This window comes from Piliocolobus tephrosceles, chromosome 15, assembly GCF_002776525.5.
Source record: "Piliocolobus tephrosceles isolate RC106 chromosome 15, ASM277652v3, whole genome shotgun sequence".
NCBI classification, from domain to species: Eukaryota; Metazoa; Chordata; class Mammalia; order Primates; family Cercopithecidae; genus Piliocolobus; species Piliocolobus tephrosceles.
The window spans coordinates 42,830,615-42,851,072 of NC_045448.1; the positions used below are offsets into that span (position 1 = coordinate 42,830,615).

General features: G+C 39.7%; 1 protein-coding gene across 5 annotated transcripts in view; it reads left to right on the top strand.

The window, feature by feature from the left end:
* The window catches only part of MTA3 (metastasis associated 1 family member 3), a 187,364-nt gene that overhangs the window by 81,826 nt on the left and 85,080 nt on the right, over positions 1-20,458 (top strand). For all 5 annotated transcript variants that reach the window (XM_026456106.1, XM_026456109.1, XM_026456110.1 and 2 more), the window contains exons 5-6: positions 3,152-3,254; positions 7,393-7,492. In XM_026456106.1, coding sequence (XP_026311891.1) covers positions 3,152-3,254; positions 7,393-7,492 — 203 coding nt within the window. The remainder of the gene's footprint in view (positions 1-3,151; positions 3,255-7,392; positions 7,493-20,458) is intronic.

A 20,458-nucleotide genomic window follows, 5' to 3' on the forward strand; every position in this document is an offset into this window, starting at 1 on the left:
CTTAAGAAGTACTTTGTCAGTATTTTCTAGAGATTTAAAAATATAACTGGAAGGTTAGGGCTAACATTTAAAATGGTTGCTGGGTCTACATTTCTTCAAAATTAAATGAAGCAAAAATAGGAAGTTGTATACACACATTTAGTTGGGAAATACAGTTGTAGGAATTTGGAGGTTAGGGGAGATCATCATGGTCTGTGTTTTTTGATGATACCACACGTGAGCAGATTGGAATTGCCCAGATTATCATAGGTGGAGGAGGAAGGGGCGATTATTATAAAGACGGGAATGAACATTAACATGAAATTAATCTTGGTTCAGTTTTTAGCTCATTGCATCGTAACCAGGGCCATTCCAAAGGTTGCTGCTAGTGTAGCTGAAAAAAATTTAATTATGAAATTCTAAATAAGTTCATTCAAGAGCTTTTAAAAAGTTTTTTCCATATGAAGAAGTGATCAAACTGATATGAATGTAATTATTTGGTCTATTCAAAATGGGAATCTCCTCTTAGTTTGAAATGATCATTTGATATAGAGAATTTCTGTATTTATTTTTTGTTCTTCTTGCTATTTTTCTTCTCAGCCCATGGTTCTGTGTTTTTGGTGTTAGTATAAATGCTTTCAAGAGAGTTTTATTTGTTTATAGTGAATTTATTTAGAATTCTTCTAAGTCTCTTGCTGTATGCTGCAGACTGTATGGGTGGAATTAAAATCTATCAATTTAACTGACTTGAATTTGAAAAATAAACATCAATTTTAGTCTTACGTTCGGGAGTATACAACAGAAGGGGCTTAAAACTGAATAGCAACATCATTTCTTGTGTGTTATTTAAGATGTAGATTTCAAATGTTTTACCACTACTATTTATCCTTATTTAAATTATTTTTAAAAAGACATGGGCAGGTTAATTGTGTCATTCTCCATTCTCAGGTTTCATGTGGCTTGCAACTTTTTGATTTTTAACTGGTCTTTGAAAATGAACCTAATGTTGAGTGTCTTGTCTTAGCATGCTAAGAATTGTAAACAAAACAAAGAATGAAGTCCTTTCAAACCTTAGATGTTTTTGACCTAGTACTAGCTCTGCTCTGCTCTGTTTATGTTATTTTATATTGGGGTTGGCAGTTGGCTCTCTGGTTACCTGCCTTTTAACCAGAGACAAATGGGCAGGTCTTCAACCTACCAGCAGTGGCCTGACTTAAGAGGCTGCAGATGGAACGCCTGCTTCTGTCCTGTCCTTTCCATTGATACCTGCTTGCTCCTATACTAGGTGGCCCATAGCCTGGGTTTGGCAGTCACTGGGGAATGTTCGGCTTCAGAGTTATTATGTTAGCCGCTACAAGGCCTAATGTTATAGATGCAGTGATCAAAAGCAAAACAAAGCCAAAAGCAGTCGCTATCATTAAAGAGCTCTTATTCTAGTAAGAATCCATAGCTATAAATAAAAATTCCATTGGCTCCCAAGTCTACTTTTCATTACAATCATTTGTCCTAACATTGACTCTTGTTCAATAGTTATCTGTGAGACATTCTAAAGCAAAGCATTCGGCATTATTGTCAGTCTTCTCTTGGCCCTAACCTCCTGTTTGTGTATCTTTTTTTGTTTTGTTTTGTTTTGTTTTGAGACACCCAGGCTGGAATGCAGTGGTGTGATGATGGCTCACTACAGCTTTGACCTCCTGGGCTGAAGCAGCCTTTCCACCTCAGCTTCTTGAGTAGCTAGGACTACAGGCGTGTGCCACGATGCTTGGCTAATTTTATTTATTTTTTGTAGAGATGGGGTCTCACTGTGTTGCCAAGGTTGGTCTTGAACTTTTGGGCTCAAGTAATCCTCCCTCCCCAGCTTCCCAAAGTGCTGGGATTATAGGTGTGAGCCACCATGCCCAGCCTCCTCCTTTCTGCTAATGCCAATGCTATGAGTACAGCTCACAAAACTTGAAATCTACACTCTACATCCAGTCTGTCACTGACATTCCCAAATCTCCTCTCTTTGTGCTCTATTACCAGTCTCATAACCAAAACCCCTCACTACTTGTGAGGGAACTCTTAAAGGAGGCTGATATGTCTCTCTGTCTTTATCAGGTATCTCTGCAGAGGAAATTACACTTTGAAAGTTGAAGTTTGGTTCTGCTCTTGTCACTCTCTTACCAGAAAAATCAAGGGCTTCTAATATAAAATCTCTTCAAAAAACATCTATGTAGGATCTCCAGTAATGTGTTCATAACCCACTTCTCTTAGCTATCTTCTCTCATTCCATAAAGTACTCCAGACATTATGAGCTACTTTTCTGTGACATTTTAATGCCCCATGACTTTGTTCATGTTCTCATTTCTTTTTAAAAAAATCTTCCCCTGCTGGTGCTTTCATACCCTTTAGTTCTTAGGAGAAATGCCATCTCCTTCATGACATTGTTTCTTACCTAGCTTGAAATGATTTCTCTATTCTTCAGATGCTTAGGCTATAACTATTAATATGTGTCTCTTATGCTATTTATTTGGTTTATATCATAGGTATTTATGCATAGTTTAAGCATCTTGTGGAAGTGATTCTTGCTTGCTTTCTTTTTTCCTTTTTTTTTGAGACAGAGTGTTACTCTGTTGCCCAGGCTGGAGTACAGTGGCGCAATCTCAGCTCACTGCAACCTCTACCTTCCGGGTTCAAGCTATTCTCGTGCCTCAACCTCCAGAGTAGCTGGGATTACAGGCACCTGCTACCACTCCCAGCTAGTTTTTATAAATTTAGTAGATAGAGGATTTCTCCATGTTGACCAGGCTTGTTTCAAACTTCTGGCCTCAAGTGATCTGGCCACCTCGGCCTCCCAAAGAGCCGAGATTACAGGTGCGAGCCATTGCACCCAGTCTGTTGCTTTTTCATCTTTATGTCTCTTAGCATGGCGCTTACTACCTCTCACATACAGGTACTCCAGAAACAGACGTTAAGGACTAAATGAAGATACCATTCAGTTAGTTTGGTGTTATTATCATCAGTGTTCACTTTAATGAGGTGTTGTACATCTGTGTCTGAAAGAATGTGCCAAAACTATGGGGACTTAGCTTACATGTAAACTTTTCTAATGCTATGGTGATCGTTGTCATCAGTGGTATGAGACAGTGCGCCCTGTCAGTAACAAGACTCCATTTTATTTATTTTTGGACAGGAGAATCAGATGAGAGGGAACAGTCAAAATTGGAAGTTAAAGTTTGGGATCCAAATAGCCCACTTACGGATCGACAGATTGACCAGTTTTTAGTTGTAGCACGGTGAGTACGAGTATGGCATTATCGAGTCAAGAAATTTCTTTATATAAAAGAATTTATAGGTATATGTATTTTTATTTCTTTGTATTCTGCTTCCCCCCACTGATTGTATTATTTTTTAGTTATGTAAGAAAGCTTAATTATACTGCTTCCTAAATTTATTAGTTTCTGTTTTAAGTGAAAATAGTTGTATTAATTTTTACTGATTAAGAAAACAGAAGAAGGCTGGGCGCGGTGGCTCAAGCCTGTAATCCCAGCACTTTGGGAGGCCGAGACGGGTGGATCACGAGGTCAGGAGATTGAGACCATCCTGGCTAACACGGTGAAACCCCGTCTCTACTAAAAAAATACAAAAAACTAGCCGGGCGATTTGGCGGGCGCCTGTAGTCCCAGCTACTCGGGAGGCTGAGGCAGGAGAATGGCTGAGGCAGGAGAATGGCCTAAACCTAGGAGGCGGAGCTTGCAGTGAGCTGAGATCCGGCCACTGCACTCCAGCCTGGGCGGCAGAGCGAGACTCCGTCTCAAAAAAAAAAAAAAAAAAAAGAAAACAGAAGAGTATAAAGAAATTCTTTATACCTGAAGAAAATACCTGAAGTCCCATATCCTTAATGAAAAGAGTCATCCTTTTTACTTGACATGGCTTTACTCTGGACACGGATTATTCAGGTATCAGTAAGAATGTGCACCTGGAATTCGCTCACCGCATCCATGTGTGAGTAGGGTCTGTTGCTAAGCATAGCGCTTTCCCTTGAGAGCCTTCAGCCTGGCTGCCTGGCTGGCTTGCTTGCTTCCTTCCCTTTTCTTAAGAGAATGAATGGGACAGAATTTTGTTTTTATTTTAAAAATGATAACAGTAAAAGTACATTACCAAGCAATTGATGAATGAACTGAGGTATACTCATATAGTGAAATATTACTTTATGGCAATTCAGTGAATTAAAGCTATATGTAGCAAAGCGGTAAACATCACAAATAATGATGAGGGTATATATCATGTGATCATTTATGTGCATACAGAGTATTTATAAAATGTTTGCTATGTACAAAACAATGCTTTATTAGTGGATTTTTAAATACATTAAATGGGTATATATATATTATATATATTTGATCTAGGAGTATATATAGGGAACTCTAACAAATTTATAATTATTTTTTAAAAGAATGAAGAAATATGGCAAAATATTAATATGAGTCAGATCTGGACAGTGGATGCAAGGGTCTTCATTATGTTATTGTCTGATTTTGTGTTGAACTTATTTCACAATACAGAGGGAAACATAGTCTTGGCTCATCCTTAGACATCGCTGTTCATAGAGCCAGTCACCATGGACGGTCACACTTTTTATTGGTGGCCAGGCATTTGGAGTCCAGAGCCCATCACCTAACTACTGAGCGATTGGATGGAGACACTTGATGTGCATTGTGAAGGAGGCCAATCTTGTGGCCCCTTGTAGAGTACACAGTACTGGTCTAGAGTCTCCAGACAGGCTGTCTAGATTGGGGATTGGTTAGGAGACATTGCTGTTTTCAAATTTGATTTGTATTCTGTTTTTTTGTTTTTCTGATTGCCAAGGGCCGTATGTTTCCCCCAAAGCTAGCATGAAGGACACCAAGGAGTTGGTTTTTTTCATTATTTGTTTTTGTTTTTTTTTTTTCAATATTTGTTTTTGTTTTTTTTTCAATTTTTTTTTTTTCAATATTTGTTTTAAAAAATAATCATCTAGGCTGGGAATGGTGGCTCATGCATGTAACCCCAGCACTTCAGGAGGCCAAGGCAGGAGGATTGTTTGAGTCCAGGAGTTTGAGACCAACCTGGGCAATATAGTAAGACCTCTTCCCTTTAAAAAAAAAAAAAGGCCGGGCACAGTGGCTCATGCCGTCTGTAATCTCAGTACTTTGGGAGGCCAAGGCAGGTGGATCACCTTAGGTCAGGAGTTCAAGACTAGCCTGGCCAACATGGTGAAACCTCGTCTCCACAAAAATAGAAAAAAAATTAGCTGGGCATGATGGTGGGTGCCTGTAATCCCAGCTACTTGGGAGATGGAGGTGGGAGAATCGCTTGAACCTGCGAGGCGGAGGTTGCAATGAGCCGAGATAGCACCATTGCATTCCACCCTGGGCAACAGAGCAAGACTCTGTGTCAAAAGAAAAAAAAAAAAGATCTTCTAAATACAAATTAAGACCACAGCCAACTACCACTGCCAACCCAGAATGGTTAAAATTTTAAAGACTGGCAGTGCTAGGCACTGATCAAGATTTAGAACCAATACTCTCATATCCTGCTGGTGGGGGGGTGTACATTGGTACAGCTCCTTCGGAATATTGTTTGCTGTCATCTAACACACATGTCTCTTAAGTTTCACTCCTAAATATCTATGCAGCAGAAATGCATACACCTTTGCACCAAAAGATCACGTATACAAATGGATTTATGGCACTATTCATAGTAACCCCAAACTGGAAACAACACAGAATGTCTGTCAGCAGTAGAGTGGAGGTGGGGATGAGACATCATACAACAGAATGTTGCATAGCAGGGAAAATGAGTGAATATAGCTGTAGCTAACAACATGGATGAATCCACAAATGTAATTTTAATCAAAAGAAGCTGGACATAAAGTCCAGCTGTGTGATTCTATTTGAGCAAAACTAATCTGTGGTGCTACAATCGAGGGTGGTGGTTCCCTGTGGAAAGGAGCTTGAGGAGTCTCTGGGTTGTGGTCATGTTCTTTCTTGAACTGTATGTTGGTGGCATGCATGTGTTCACTTTACAGTAATTATCTGTACATTGTGTACTTTTCAACATGAATGTTGTGTTTTAGTTAAAATATTTATAAAATTTCTTCCTTGGGGTCAACCACAATAGCTCATGCCTGTAATCCCAAAACTTTGGGAGGCCAAGGCAGGAGGATCACTTGAGCCCAGGAGTTTGAGACCAGCCTGGCCAACATAGGGAGGCCTTGACTACAAATTTTTTTTTTTTTAATTAGCCAAAAAAAAAAAAAGAAAAGTTGGGCATGGTGTTGCATGCCTGTAGTTCCAGCTACTTGGGAGGCTGAGGTGGGAAGATTGTTTCAGTCCAGGAAGTTGAGGCTACAGTGAGCTATGATCACACTACTGTAGTCTAGCCTGGGTAACAGAGTGAGACCCTGTCTCAAAAAATAAAAATAATAAAAATAAAAAATCTCGGCCAGGCGCGGTGGCTCAAGCCTGTAATCCCAGCACTTTGGGAGGCCGAGATGGGCGGATCATGAGGTCAGGAGATCGAGACCATCCTGGCTAACACGGTGAAACCCCGTCTCTACTAAAATAATACAAAAAACTAGCCGGGCGTGGTGGCGGGCGCCTGTAGTCCCAGCTACTCGGGAGGCTGAGGCAGGAGAATGGCGTGAACCCGGGAGGCGGAGCTTGCAGTGAGCTGAGATCTGGCCACTGCACTCCAGCCTGGGCGACAGAGCAAGACTCCGTCTCAAAAAAAAAAAAAAAAAAAATCTCTTCCATAGCAAACATGTTTAAAACACAGGCAGGAAAAGCAGTGAGTCTTCATTTTATGCTGTATGTCTTAAAGTTAAGGTTTCTTACATATTGGAAGGATTTCTAAATCATTAAAATCATCAGCATTATGGTATTTTCTTTTTAAATGAGTTATTAGTAGAAATATGTTTCATGTTGAACCCTCACAGGAAAGGGTTGCTACAGTTAATGATATATTGGGGGAAAAAAATGTTACTGAGTTTCACAATTTGGGCTAAAAAATGGTCAAAACTTGCTTTGCTGTAATAGTCAAACTCTGCAGCTGACTTTTTATTTTTTGAGCCAATTTGAATACCAAATGTTTTACTCCATGACATTTTATAATAGAGCTTCCCTTTCCTTCTTTTTCCCCCCCTGCACAGGCTATTTTTTCTTGATTTCATGATAATGACCTGTTTATAGTAAATTGGCTTGTCAATTATAATGTCTTATAGAGTGAAAATTCTTTTTATTTGATGTTTGAATCTCAAACATTCAGAAACTTGTTTTTGCCTTTTCTTTTACGGTTTTTTATTCACGATCCAAATGTGTTTTTTAAAACATTAAAAGAAAAAAAAATAGCTAGATACTTAATTCTTCCTTATTGTGTTTGTGGTTTATTCAGTGCTGTTGGGACATTCGCTAGAGCCCTGGATTGCAGCAGTTCTGTGAGGCAGCCTAGTTTGCATATGAGTGCTGCTGCAGCTTCCCGAGACATCACCTTGGTAAGACATGGTTTGAAATTTTGTGGGTATTTATCCTTCTGTTACTTGTTTAATTTTAAAGCCATTGTGGCAATACTGTAGACCGGGAGCTTTTGGGCTCTTAGCCTTCCTGACTGCTAGGTTTATTTGGCTTGGTTACTTGGTTAACTGGGTTCTGATAATACTCGTCTGTGCATTGAGAGTTTTTTGTGTCTGTTCATTAGAAAGAGGGGCTGTTTTTTTTTGTTTTCCTTTCTTTCTATATTTGGAGATGGAGTCTTGCTCTTTTGCCAGGCTGGAGTGCAGTGGCACGATCTCAGCTCACTGCAACTTCTGCCTCCTGGGTTCAAGTGATTCTCGTGCCTCAGCCTCCCTAGTAGCTGGGATTACAGGCATGTGCCACCACACCCAGCTAATTTTTGTATTTTTAGTAGAGATGGGGTTTCACCGTGTTGGCCAGGCTGGTCTCAAACTTCTGACCTTGTGATCCACCTGCCTCAGCCTTCCAAAGTGCTGGGATTACAGGCGTGAGCCACCACACCCGGCCAGAGGAGCTATTTTCTTACATAATTTTATTATATTGTAGTTGCTGTCTTTTAAATCTATTTACTTTTTTCTTTTGGTGATCAAATGAAGCTTCCTATATTCAGTTTAATTTTACCACTAATGGCAGCCATGGCCAGGCATAGGACTTGGCACTTAATGCTTTCTCTGCACTCCAAAAATGTGGACCTGTGAGTTTTTTGCTGATTGAAGTTACTTACTGTATTTGATTTCCTGTTACTCCTTGTGATAGGCATGGTAGGATGCTCATTTTACAGATGAGAAAACTGAGCTTTAGTGAGGTTATTTGACCAGTATTCATTACATATAACAAAAATTTCAATATTGTTTTCTAATGAAACAGAATACAATTTAGGTTTTTAACTTTCTCATTATAATGCCAATTTGAAATACTTTTCATAAAATATTTATTTTGATAATATAAGAACTCATAGAGGAATGCACATCAGATTTGTTTTTTATGCTTTCTTTTTTAAAAAATTTAATCTATTTTTAAAAAATAAAGACAGGGTCTTACTATGTTGTTGCCTGGGCTGGTCTTGAACTCCTCCTGGCTTCATGCAGTCCTCTTGCCTTGACGTCCCAAAGTGCTGAGATTACTGGTGTGAGCCACTGCTCCTAGCCTTGTTTCTGGTGTGAGCCACTGCTCCTAGCCTTGTTTCTTACGCAGTCTGTACTTCTGTACAATTATAGATTGTGACTAAAGCTGTGGAACCCCTTGCCTTTTCCTTTCTCAAAGACTAGAATTGTTTATAGAAGAAAGTTTTGTTTTCTCCATTGGGACATTTATATTTTACCCCAAATTTTAGGATCTCCAAAATGGGTTTGTATTTTAGTTGTTTAGAGCTTTAAGAATATTTTATCAGAGAAGCAAGAGTACAGATGTCATGTTTGCAAGAACTTTAAAAATCAGATATTTCAATTTGGAAGGCCGAGGCTGGTGGATTACTTGAGCTCAGGAGTTTGATACCAGGGTGGGCAACATAGTGAAACCTCCATCTCTACAAAAAAGTACAAAAATTAGCTGGGTGTGGTGGCATGCACCTGTCGTCCCAGCTACTTGGGAGGCTGAGTTGGGGAGACTGCTTGAGCCTGGAGGGGAGAGGCTGCAGTGAGCTGAGATCATGCTCATGCCACTTGCCCTCTGGCCTGGGTGACAGAGTGAAACCCTGTCTCAAAAAAAAAAAAAAAAAAAAACTAGATATTTATGTGAACCAGAACTATGTGGAATTTAATCACTACCTGTATATATTTTTCCTGGTCAAAGTGATTTTTGCTCAATTTAATTAATGTATATCAGTTATGAAAAATTAAAAGATAGTACAACAGCAGCCGAAAAAAGCTTTGTTTTCATTACCCAGAGTAGAATGTTCTTACTGTTTTGTTTTCTTTAAGCCCTTTTTTATGCATTATACATCATAATAGCAAATTATAGAATAGAGGATAATGTAATAAAACTCCACGTAAGGCCACCTAAAGCAAATGTTAATATTTTAGTTCTTCAGATTAAAAAACTTTTTTCAACCATTATAGTTAATGTTGAAGTCTCTGACATTCCCTTTTTTTTTTTGAGACGGAGTCTTGCTCTGTCGCCCAGGCTGGAGTGCAGTGGCCAGATCTCAGCTCACTGCAAGCTCCGCCTCCTGGGTTTACGCCATTCTCCTGCCTCAGCCTCCCGAGTAGATGGGACTACAGGCGCCCGCCACCTCGCCTGGCTAGTTTTTTGTATTTTTTAATAGAGACGGGGTTTCACAGTGTTAGCCAGGATGGTCTCCATCTCCTGACCTCATGATCCGCCCACCTCGGCCTCCCAAAGTTCTGGGATCTAATATTCCCTTCTGAGTCCTACTTCCCTTTACCTCTGCCTCCATTCAAGAGCCAGCCACTATAACAGATCTGCTATGTATGTAGTCTGTGTTTTTATAGTTCTATTATGTATTTATCCAAAACAACATAAATATTCTTTTGCTTATGCTTAAATTTATTGTGTAACACTTGCCATTTGCCCATTAGTGAGATCTAGCGATGTTAATAAATATAAACACAGTTTATTCATTTTAACTGCTTTGTATTATTTCTAATACTCTTTCATATAATACTACACAACATTATTTATGTATTCTGTTACCAGTGAACATCTGGAGTGCTTTCAGAACATTTTTCTTTTGCTGTGTTACTTATAATGCTATGTTGAAAATTTCACACGTATCCCTTTGTGAGCATGTGTGTGAGTTTTTAGACTATAACTAGAATTATATTTATATATATACCTTTATATATTTCTTGTGTCCTGTGTTTTCTAATGGTTTTAAAGTTTTCTTCATATTTAGGACTATAAATCTATATAGAGTTTAATTTTGTGAATAGAGTGAGGTAGGGATCTAATTTTCCCCCATATATTAAATTAATTGTCCCAATACCATTTATTGAATTTGTTTCTCCATGATTTGTAATGCCCCTTTATCATATTTCAAGTTCCTAGATATACTTAGGCCTGTTTATAGACTTTTAATCTATTCTCTTTTGTTTTGTTGATCTGTTTTTCCTTGTGCAAGCACCACATTTTAGTACATTTTGATAATTTTTATGTGAACTTTCTTTTTAACTCTGTTTTAAGTGACCTCCACCGCTCCCATATTTTCCCTAACTATATGATATAAATCCTTTTTTTGTTGTTGTTGAGACAGAGTCTCGCCCTGTTGCCTAGGCTGGAGTGCAGTGGTGAGATCTCAGCTCACTGCAACCTCCGCTTCCCGGGTTCAAGTGATTCTCCTGCCTCAGCCTCCCAAGTAGCTGGGATTACAGCGCACGTCACCACGCCTGGCTAATTTTTGTATTTTTAGTAGAGATGGAGTTTCACCATGTTGGTCAGGCTTGTCTAGAATTCCTGACCTTGCGATCCACCCACCTCAGCCTCCCAGAGAGCTGGGATTATGGGCGTGAGCCACTGCACCGGGCCGGATATAAATACCTTTTTAAAAATCATTGTAAGAACTTAGTTTTTTACTAATGTTGCATGATCTTATATAGGTAAACTATTATTTATGTAACCAGTCCCTTGTAGTTTAACACTATTCTTATGAAATACTTCTTAGATTATAACTGGGGATGTGGTCCCTGCTTGAGTGCCAGTGGGAAAGCTTGTTCCTGAGATGGTGGAGAGTTCTCATGGCAGGTGGGCTGACTTGCTTGAGGTACAGAGGGCCTGTGTGGGCTCTTGGCTCACAGCTGCAACAGCTCTCTGCTTCCCACTGCTGGTGAGTGTGCAGCACAGCAGGTGAATTTCTTTTGGGAGAGGGCAGTTTTAGAGCTTTGAGATTTGTTGTCAGTGAAGGTGATATTTTAAAAAAAACATTTTAAAGAGGATTCTACCTATATACCTTAATTCGTTTAAACATCATTTTATGGCCAAGTACCCTGGCTTATACCTGTAATCTCAATACTCTGGGAGGCTGAGGCGGGATGATCACTTGAGGCCAGGAGTTCGAGACAGGCCTAGGCAGCATGACAAGACTCTGTCTCTACAAAACAAAACAAAAGAAATTAGCCAGGCATGGTGGTGACTGCTTGTAGTTCCAACTATTCATGAGGCTGAGGTGGAGCGATCCCTTGAGCCCAGAAGGGAGCTTGAGGCTGCAGTGAGCTATGATCATCCCAATCTGGGCAACAGAGTAAGACTCTCATAAGTAATCATTTTATGTGTATTTTCTGCAATACTTGCCTCTTATGCTCCTTCTAGGAAGTTACCTTCATACCCTTCAATATTTTTTATCTCTCCTGTTTTGTTTCCATTCTGAAGCTTAGTAATTTTGAGGTCTCGTTACTTTTGTATCACATATATTCTTTCTAGTTATTTATGACTGTAATTATTTTCTAAAGCAGAATTAGGCTCAGAGGCTGAGGATACGGAGTTTTGTCATGGTTTCCGAGAGAGGGTTTGGATCTGCACTTGATTCCTCCTGAGTGGTTATCTCTCCTCTATCAGATTACCTCTTCTATCCACTCTTTCACCTCATTTTTGTTAGAATGACTTGGATTTAAGTGTCATTATTGTCTTTCTTTGAGGTGGCACTGAAGATGTGTTCTTTTGTTTGCAACATTTAAATACCGTGGTTTTCTCCTCATACTGCTCTAGGTTCAGCTTTACTTAGACTCTAAGATCCTGAGGCATTTATAAAAATGAGTAGTATGGTTAAAAATTAATTATTAGTATGTTGATAATGAGCTTTGCAGATTGTTGTTTCCCAAAAAGAACATTTGAAAGTTTCATAGGTTGTTTTGTACTGTTAAATGAAAATGGATTCATCATTCAGTTGAATTTTGGGGAGTCAAAAATCTTTCCTTTGGGTATTTATGGTCCTGCTCCCCACCCCGACCTTTTTTTTTTTTTTGGAGACAGACTTTTGCTCTGTTGCCCAGGCTGGAGTGGAGTGCAGTGGCATGATCTTGGCTCACTGCAACCTCTGCTTCCTGGGTTCAAGTGTGTCTCCTGCCTTAGCCAGTAGCTGAGATTACAGGTGCCTGCCACCTCTCCCGACTAATTATGGTCCTATTCTGATCGCTTTAGTACCTTTTTCTATTAGGTGATTAAACCATGGATCTGAAGGCCTCCTTCAGAGGCCTGCAAAGAGGGCAGGGTTGTGGAACTGCTGAAACCTGATAGCCCTTCCTAAGTGATTTTTTCTTTGTGACTTTTCTTCTGAGGACTTCAATAGGCTATCAGCATTCCTAATCTGACATCGATTTATCCAAGACAATTTATGCTGCTTGTTAAATCACCAATAATGTATTGGGAGCAGATAATTAAACTGCTTGCACATCAGTAGTTACCACTTCCTCATTTTGAAATCTGTTATGAATATAGTTGAACTGTGAATTTCACACACTGCTAATCTAAAATATGTAAGATTCATAATTGTTAAAAACATTGAAGCCATGGGGCTTTATAGATTTCACTCTTGTTTTGTTAAAATATGAGATGTATTTTATACAGTATACAAAGAAGAATATCGGGCCAGGCGCGGTGGCTCACACCTGTAATCCCAGCACTTTGGGAGGCCGAGGTAGGTGGGTCAGCAGAGGTCAGGAGTTTGAGACCAGCCTCGTCAACACAGTGAAACCCCATCTCTACTAAAAATACTAAAAGTTAGCTGGATGTGGTGGCACGCGCCTGTAGTCCCAGCTACTCGGGAGGCTGAGGCAGGAGAATCGCTTGAACCAGGGAGGCGGAGGTTGCAGTGATTCGAGATTGTGCCCCTGCACTCCAGCCTGGGCTACAGAGCAAGACTCCTCTCAAAAAGAAAAAGTAGGTTTATAGTACTTACATTGATCCCGTCCACCGTCACCCCCATGGGAACAAAATTTCTTAGAACCAAGGAAATCCTGAATTGGTTAGTAAGTGGCAGTGAGTTAGTCGATAGAAGTTCCAGTCTCTGACTCCCTGTTTGGTGGTGTTGGCCAGAGCAAGGTCTGTACCCCCCTAGCTTGAAGAGCAGAATGTCATGAGCATTGTGTGGGAGCTATTACTGGAACGAAGCCTTAGACCTAGCAAAGTGGAGGTACTGGTTCATCGCTTTCGCCTGGACTTTGAAGACTAAATAATTTGGGGGAGGAGGGGTAAGAATAAAAGAAAAAAGAGGTTTTTGAGTTAGTCTGGAGCCTGATACACCTTCTAGGGAAGACTGTTTTACAGGTGATGAGCCCAAGGGACGAAACTATAAATTGTATAAAGATTCACATTTAATTGGTAACAGAATCAGGACTAGAAATTTAGGTTACCTGATGCCAGGTCTGTCTGGTTCCGAGAAAGGCCAAGCTGTGTTGATTTAGGAGGGAGGAAATTGCATCCTGGAATACCTCTGATTTCCATGTTATATCTGATCTTTTAAAAGTGTAACTGTTGGCCAGGCACGATGGCTCACACCTGTAATCCCAGCACTTTGGGAGGCCGAGGCGGGCGGATCACGAGATCAGGAGATCGAGACCATCCTGGATAACACTGTGAAACTCCCGTCTCTACTAAAAATACAAAAAATTAGCCGGGTGTGGTGGCACGCACCTGTAGTGCCTGCTACTCGGGAGACTGAGGCAGGAGAATCGCTTGAACCCGCGAGGTGGAGGTTGCAGTGAGCCAAGATCACGCCATTGCACTCCAGCCTGGGTGACAGAGTGAGACTCCATCTCAAAAAAACAAAACAAAACAAAGTGTAACTGTTATTTTAGTTTGCTGTCTCCTACCTTATATCCTTTTAGTAGCTTTTAATTGCATGTAGGGTAAAAACTTAGATCATTACTGTTACTATAGTCAACAAAACTATTGAGTTTTGCCTGGCCTCTGTCTATAGCCCCTTTGCCCACACAGTCCTCCATCCTCTGGACTCCAGCCAGGCTGTGTTCTTCCTTTGGTTTTGTGTCTTGCCACAGGACTCGCATGTTCAGGTCCCTTTCCCTGATGCTCTCATATCCCCACATAGTTAACTCCAAATCTTGGCTAATCCATCAGTTTAAGGGCAGGTTGCTTTGTGATGTGCTTATGTAGAGAGCCAGGTCTATAATTAAAAACTCATTTTTGTGATTATTTTGTGTCTCTTTGTCTCCTTCCCATTCCCTACATACCAGCTTGTTATATCCCTCAGTGTGGTTACTGCATCTGTTTTTCCTCACCATTGAATTCCCAGCACCAAGTATAGTGCCTGACATGTATGTCAGGTGTTCACTAAATATTTGAGAATGAATAAAGTAGCTTCTTTCTCTGGGACATAGGTTCTTATTGAAATAGGTCATTGCAATATGTTGTTTTCTGTTCCTTTGTTTAAGCATTTTAATGTTTTGTAGAGAGCGTCTCATCACTAAGAGCGATGTATGTTTGTGTATTTGAATTCTAATTTTATTATATCCCCAGAACTGTACACACACAGTCTGAACACTATGAACTGTAGAAAGTTTTAAGCATACCATGCATACTGCCACACACCCCTCACCCTTTTTAAGAGATGGGGTCATGCTATGTTGCCCAGGCTAGATTTGAACTTCTGGGATCAGGCAATCCTCTTGCATCAGCCTCCCGAGGAGTAGCTAGGATTATAGGTGTGTGCCACCATGCCCAGCTGTGATGCACTTAAATTTTGTGTTACATATATTTTACCATAATTTCAAAACTCATTTTCATCATTTTTAAATGTATTAAGTAGATTCACTCTGGCATTACGTAGATTCACATTGTTGGTAACTATTATCACCATACATCTCTAGAACTTTTTCATTTTCCCAAATAGAAACCTCATCCCCATTAAACTCTTAACTCTCCGTCCTCTGTGCCCCCAGCCACTACCCTTCTACTTTCTGTCTCTATGAATTTGACTGCTCTCAGTATCTTGTATAAGTTTTTCGTTACTGACTTATTTTCACTTAGCATGTCTTCAAGGTTCATTAATGTTGTACCATGTGTCAGAATTTTCATCATTTAAAAATTATATGTGGCCAGGCGCGGTGGCTCAAGAGAGAGAGAGAGAGAGAGAGTCTTGCTCTGTCAATCAGCCTGGAATGCAGTGGCGTGATCATAGCTCACTGCAGCCTCAAACTCCTGGGCTCAAGTGATCCTCCTACTTCAGCCTACCGAGTATTAATAGCTAGAACTACAGGCATGTGGTACCACTCTCAGCTATTAATGCTAAGTAATAATCCATTGTGTATATATACCACATTATGTTACTTTATCGGTGGACACTTGAGTTGCCTCTATCTTTTGGCTGTCGTGAATAACCCTGCTATGAACAAGGGTGTACAAATGGAGACATTTTGATGATTCTTTCTTTTCCCCCCTCAACCTGTAGCTCATGAATAATCCATGTAACCCTGTGCAAGTTACTTAACCTACCTTTGTCTGAGTTTCCTCGTCGTCAGTGGTAGTAATAATAAAACCTGCTTGCTCTGCTTCAGGAGCGTTATGGATGGGCAGGAAGAGGGAGTGCAGCCACACTCTGTGAGTTGCTGATACGTGTAACCAAGGATTCAGAACTCAATGGAACTGCAGTGACTCCTCAAAGTAGAGGCAGTTGGGGATCTTCTGGGGCTCTTTTTTGGGGGGCCTTGGATTCTGTGGAGGACTTAGAGCTCTCTGCAACATTAGCTGCCCAGGTTGCCTGGAAGACAACTGACTGACTGATTCAGCAGTTTATGTACCTTCATTTTAGGTAATGTTTGCAAACATTGGGCCCTTCTGGCTCTTGAGGCTGCATAGAGGCCCTGCCCTTACTGGGAGTGAAAGCAGGCAATGCCTCAGGGTCCTGAATAAGACCCCTGTGACCTTCCAGCCTCGGAAAAAGGCTGCCTCTGACTGAGTTCCCATGTGACATCAACTTGAGGGTGAATTGAGATAATTACTTGTAAAGTGTTCAGACCAGTATCTGGCACAGTGTCAGAGCTCAATAAATATTAGTTGTTATTGTTAAGAAGATGACAATGATGCATTTGTCTTTTTTACCCACAATCTTGTTGAACCTCATTTACTTCTGATTTTATAGCTTTATTGATTGTCTGATAGGTGTTTTATCATGCTGTATTTATTATTTTAGTAGATTATCAAGTTTGAATATGGTCATTAGGCTATGATTAACCAACCATACCATTTCATATAATTATTACAAGAAGTCACTGTAAAAGTGGTGAACAAAGGCTGTTAACATAATCTTTCATATAACCTTCCCCTTAAAACAAGCTATAATTTTTTCAATAGAAATTTTCCCATCAAGAATAACTTAGAAGAAACGGTTTATTTTTTGGATGAGGGAAAGTTGACTTAACAGTATTATTATTCTTCAGATATTAACGCTTTATAAAAATGCTAGTCATCAGTCATCAATCATGCACTTCGTGAGTCTTGTTTCATTTAGGGCCTGTGGGTACTGGGAGTTGAGGATAGTTTAGAAGCCACAGCAGAAAATACAGATTTTTTTTTTTTTTTTTTTGGTCAGGGGAGAGAGTCTGGCTCTGTCACCCAGAATGGAATGCAGTGGTTAGTTCTTGGCTCACTGCTGCCTTCTGGGTTCAAGTGATTCTCCTGCCTCAGCCTCCTGCATATCTGGGATTACAAGCACCCCTGCCCCCAGCTAATTTTTGTGTTTTTAGCAGAGATGGGGTGTTCACCATGTTTGCCAGGCTGGTCTCAAACTCCTGACCTCAAAGTGATCTGCCCACGTTAGCCTCCGAAAGTGCTGGGATTACAAGTGTGAGCCACTGTGCCTGGCCAGAAAATATAATTCTTTTGATTAGCATTTTAGGTATCAACTTAAGTTAGAAGTCTAGACTTCAAAATGGACATAAAATTGATGGGGATCCATATAACTTTTAAAAACTCATGAAAAACTTATGATGGGTACTGTTCATGTTTCCAAGGCTATAAAATTAGAATTAGTACTAATGGACTAGCGCTGCCGTAAAAAATAGGAAACATGAAATTTTTCTTCCTGCTAAATACATCATTAAGGCAATAATATTCTACATTACACACATGTCTTTTTGTTGATGATATATTACAGATGAGTGTGGAGATGCTGCAGACTATCCTAGGAGAATTGTTTGTGTGTGTTATGGTCTATTAATCCATCTTTTCCTTTTAAATTTAAGCTTTAATGAGTTTCTTTTTTGGGGTAAATACAGCCTTTTACTTTACTTTTTCTCCTACAAATTTCACAGGAATATAGGAAACATCAGGAAAGCACTGTAGATTTGAACTTGGGAGAAATAGAGAATTGGTTTAGCAACTTTAGGATAATTGGTGGAAAGATTTGTATTTACAAGTATGAGTTAGTGGAAGGCTTGTGGTTATAATTTCTTAAAACTGGCTGGGCATGGTGGGGCATGGTGGGGCATGGCTGGACATGGTGGCTCATGCCTGTAATCCAGGCGTGAGGCCAAGGCGGGTAGACCAGCTGAGGTCAGGAGTTCGAGACCAGCCTGACCAACATGGTGAAACCCCATCTCTACTAAACACAAAGAATTAGCTGGGCGTGGTGGCACATGCCTGTAATCCCAACGACTTGGGAGGCTGAGGCAGGAGAATTGCTTGAACCCAGGAGGTAGAGATTGCAGTGAGCTGAGATTGCGCCATTGCACGCCAGCCTGGGCAACAAGAGCGAAACTCCATCTCAAAAAAAAAAAAAAAAGAAAAAAAATCTTAAAACTTGGTATTTTGTGATAATACAAAAATAGTGCAAAGACGTCCTGTATTCACATCATCCAGATTCCCCAGTTGTTACCATCTTTACCACATTTCCTTTATTATTATTATTATTGTCGAAAGACACAAATTATAGAATTTAGTTTAAGCATCTAATTGGCTTTCATTTATTCTATCTATAAAGTAGAACGAGCATTCTGATGAGCTTAGCAGAGGTGGTTGGCTTTATAGACAGAAAAGGGCTGAAGAAAAGCAGAAACAGGGAACAAGAAGCAGGTTGGTTATTTCAAAGTTGCTTTCCTTAAAATAGAGGGGACTTCCTTATGCCTACTTAGGTAAACTGGCCCCTTCTGATTGGTTGCTGTGAATCTTGGCACCTAGCACAAGTGACTGCCTTTTAGTCTGATCTGCTGGGGCCTAGTGCAGGAGCTCAGAACAAAATAATGGCCTCCCATAAACTCAAGAACTAGTAATATATATAGTGGTAGAGTTTGAAAGTAAAATTTCAGAATAAATGTCCCTCTACTGCTAAATATTTGGGAGAGTATTTCCTAAAAAGAAAAACCAAGGATATTCTCATATATTAGTTCAGTATAATAATTAGACTTAGGAAATTAACCTTGTTACGGTACTATTATCTAATCTAGAGACTTTATTCAGATTTGTTAGTTGTCCCAGTGACGTTCTTTATGGCAAAAGAAAAAAAAATTCTGGCCCAAGATCTCCTTGTGAATCACTTGTGACATTTAGTTGTTGTATCTTCGTAGTCTCCTTCATTCCTGAGCGACTCTTTAGTCTTTCTTTGTGTTTTATGACCATGGTATTTTGAAGAGTGTAGGCCACTTATTTTGTAGAATGTCCTTCATTGTGGGTTATGGTTATAATTTGATTTATAATTAGAATAAATTTTTGTTCTACTTAAGTCCATTTTGGTCAGTTATGTCCATCTAGGAGATTATATATTTCCCCCTGAATTTTCAAATTTGTTAACATAATTTTTATAATATTTTAAAAGTTTGCTATATTTGTAGTTACAAATAGACTTTCATTCTTGTTATCGTTTATACGTATCACATCCCCTTTTTTTTCTTGATTGTTTTGCCTGATGTTTCTTTATTAGTTATCTAAAAGAATGGGAACTTAATTTTGTTCATTTAAAAACATGGTACATATTCTATTTATTTTTACTCTTATTTTCTTCTGCTTTTCTTTAGGTTTTCTCTAATATCTTTTGCTAGCCCTTTAAAGACCTTTTTAAAATTCATTACTTTTCATGATAAACATATAAGATTGTAAATGTTCCTCTAGTTATCACCTTGGCTGTAGCATATATCTTTTAGTATGTAGTATTTTTATTATCATTTGGTTCTAAATATTTGCTAATTTGCCTTGTAATTTTTAATTTAACTTGTGAGTTAATTTAGAAGGAAGTGTGGCTCATCCACCTATTTTAATTGCCTTTGAGAATGTGGTCAGAGAACATGTGTGCTACCAATTTTTTCCATGTCTTGAGATTTCCGTTAGGGCCTGGAATAGGATCCTCCCCAGTATTTTGTTCCCTGGGCCTTACTGACTCTGGCAATATCAAGTTCTGATTCTTGTCACATCAGACTAGTGAAAAAGGAAACTTGCTGTTTGACTGTATTTCACCATATAGCAGTCTAGATAGTATCCTCATGATAAAGGCCAAGGTCAGTGTGGAAGCTCAACTGTTACACTTTTCAGAGGGATCGTCACCTCTCCTTGCCTGTATTGGTTCTCCAGTGTCTTCACACAGTTGTTTTCATATATTTTTCTGGTTTGTGCCAAGAATCACAGCCAGGTGGCAATAACTTTTTATTATGCTCATAGTAAGTTTGGAAATGACATCTAGGGACATGGGGTCACTGTGACCTATTGTCCCCTGTAGCTTTCTTGTGATAATAATAAAAAAGAGCCAGGTATGTTGGTGTACACCTGTAATCACAGGTACATGGGAGGCTGAGGTGGGAAGATCACTTAAAAGCTTGAGGCCAGGAGTTTGAGACCAGCCTGAGTCAACATAGTAAGTCCTCCTCTCTATTTAAAAAAAAAAAAAAAAAAAAGTAGGCCAGGTGTGGTGGCTCACGCCTGTAATCCTAGCACTTTGGGAGGCCGAGGCAGGTGGATCACTTGAGGCTATGAGTTCGAAACCAGCCTGGCTAACATGGTGAAACCCTGTCTCTACTAAAAATACAAAAAGCTTAGCCGGGTATGGTGGTGGGTGC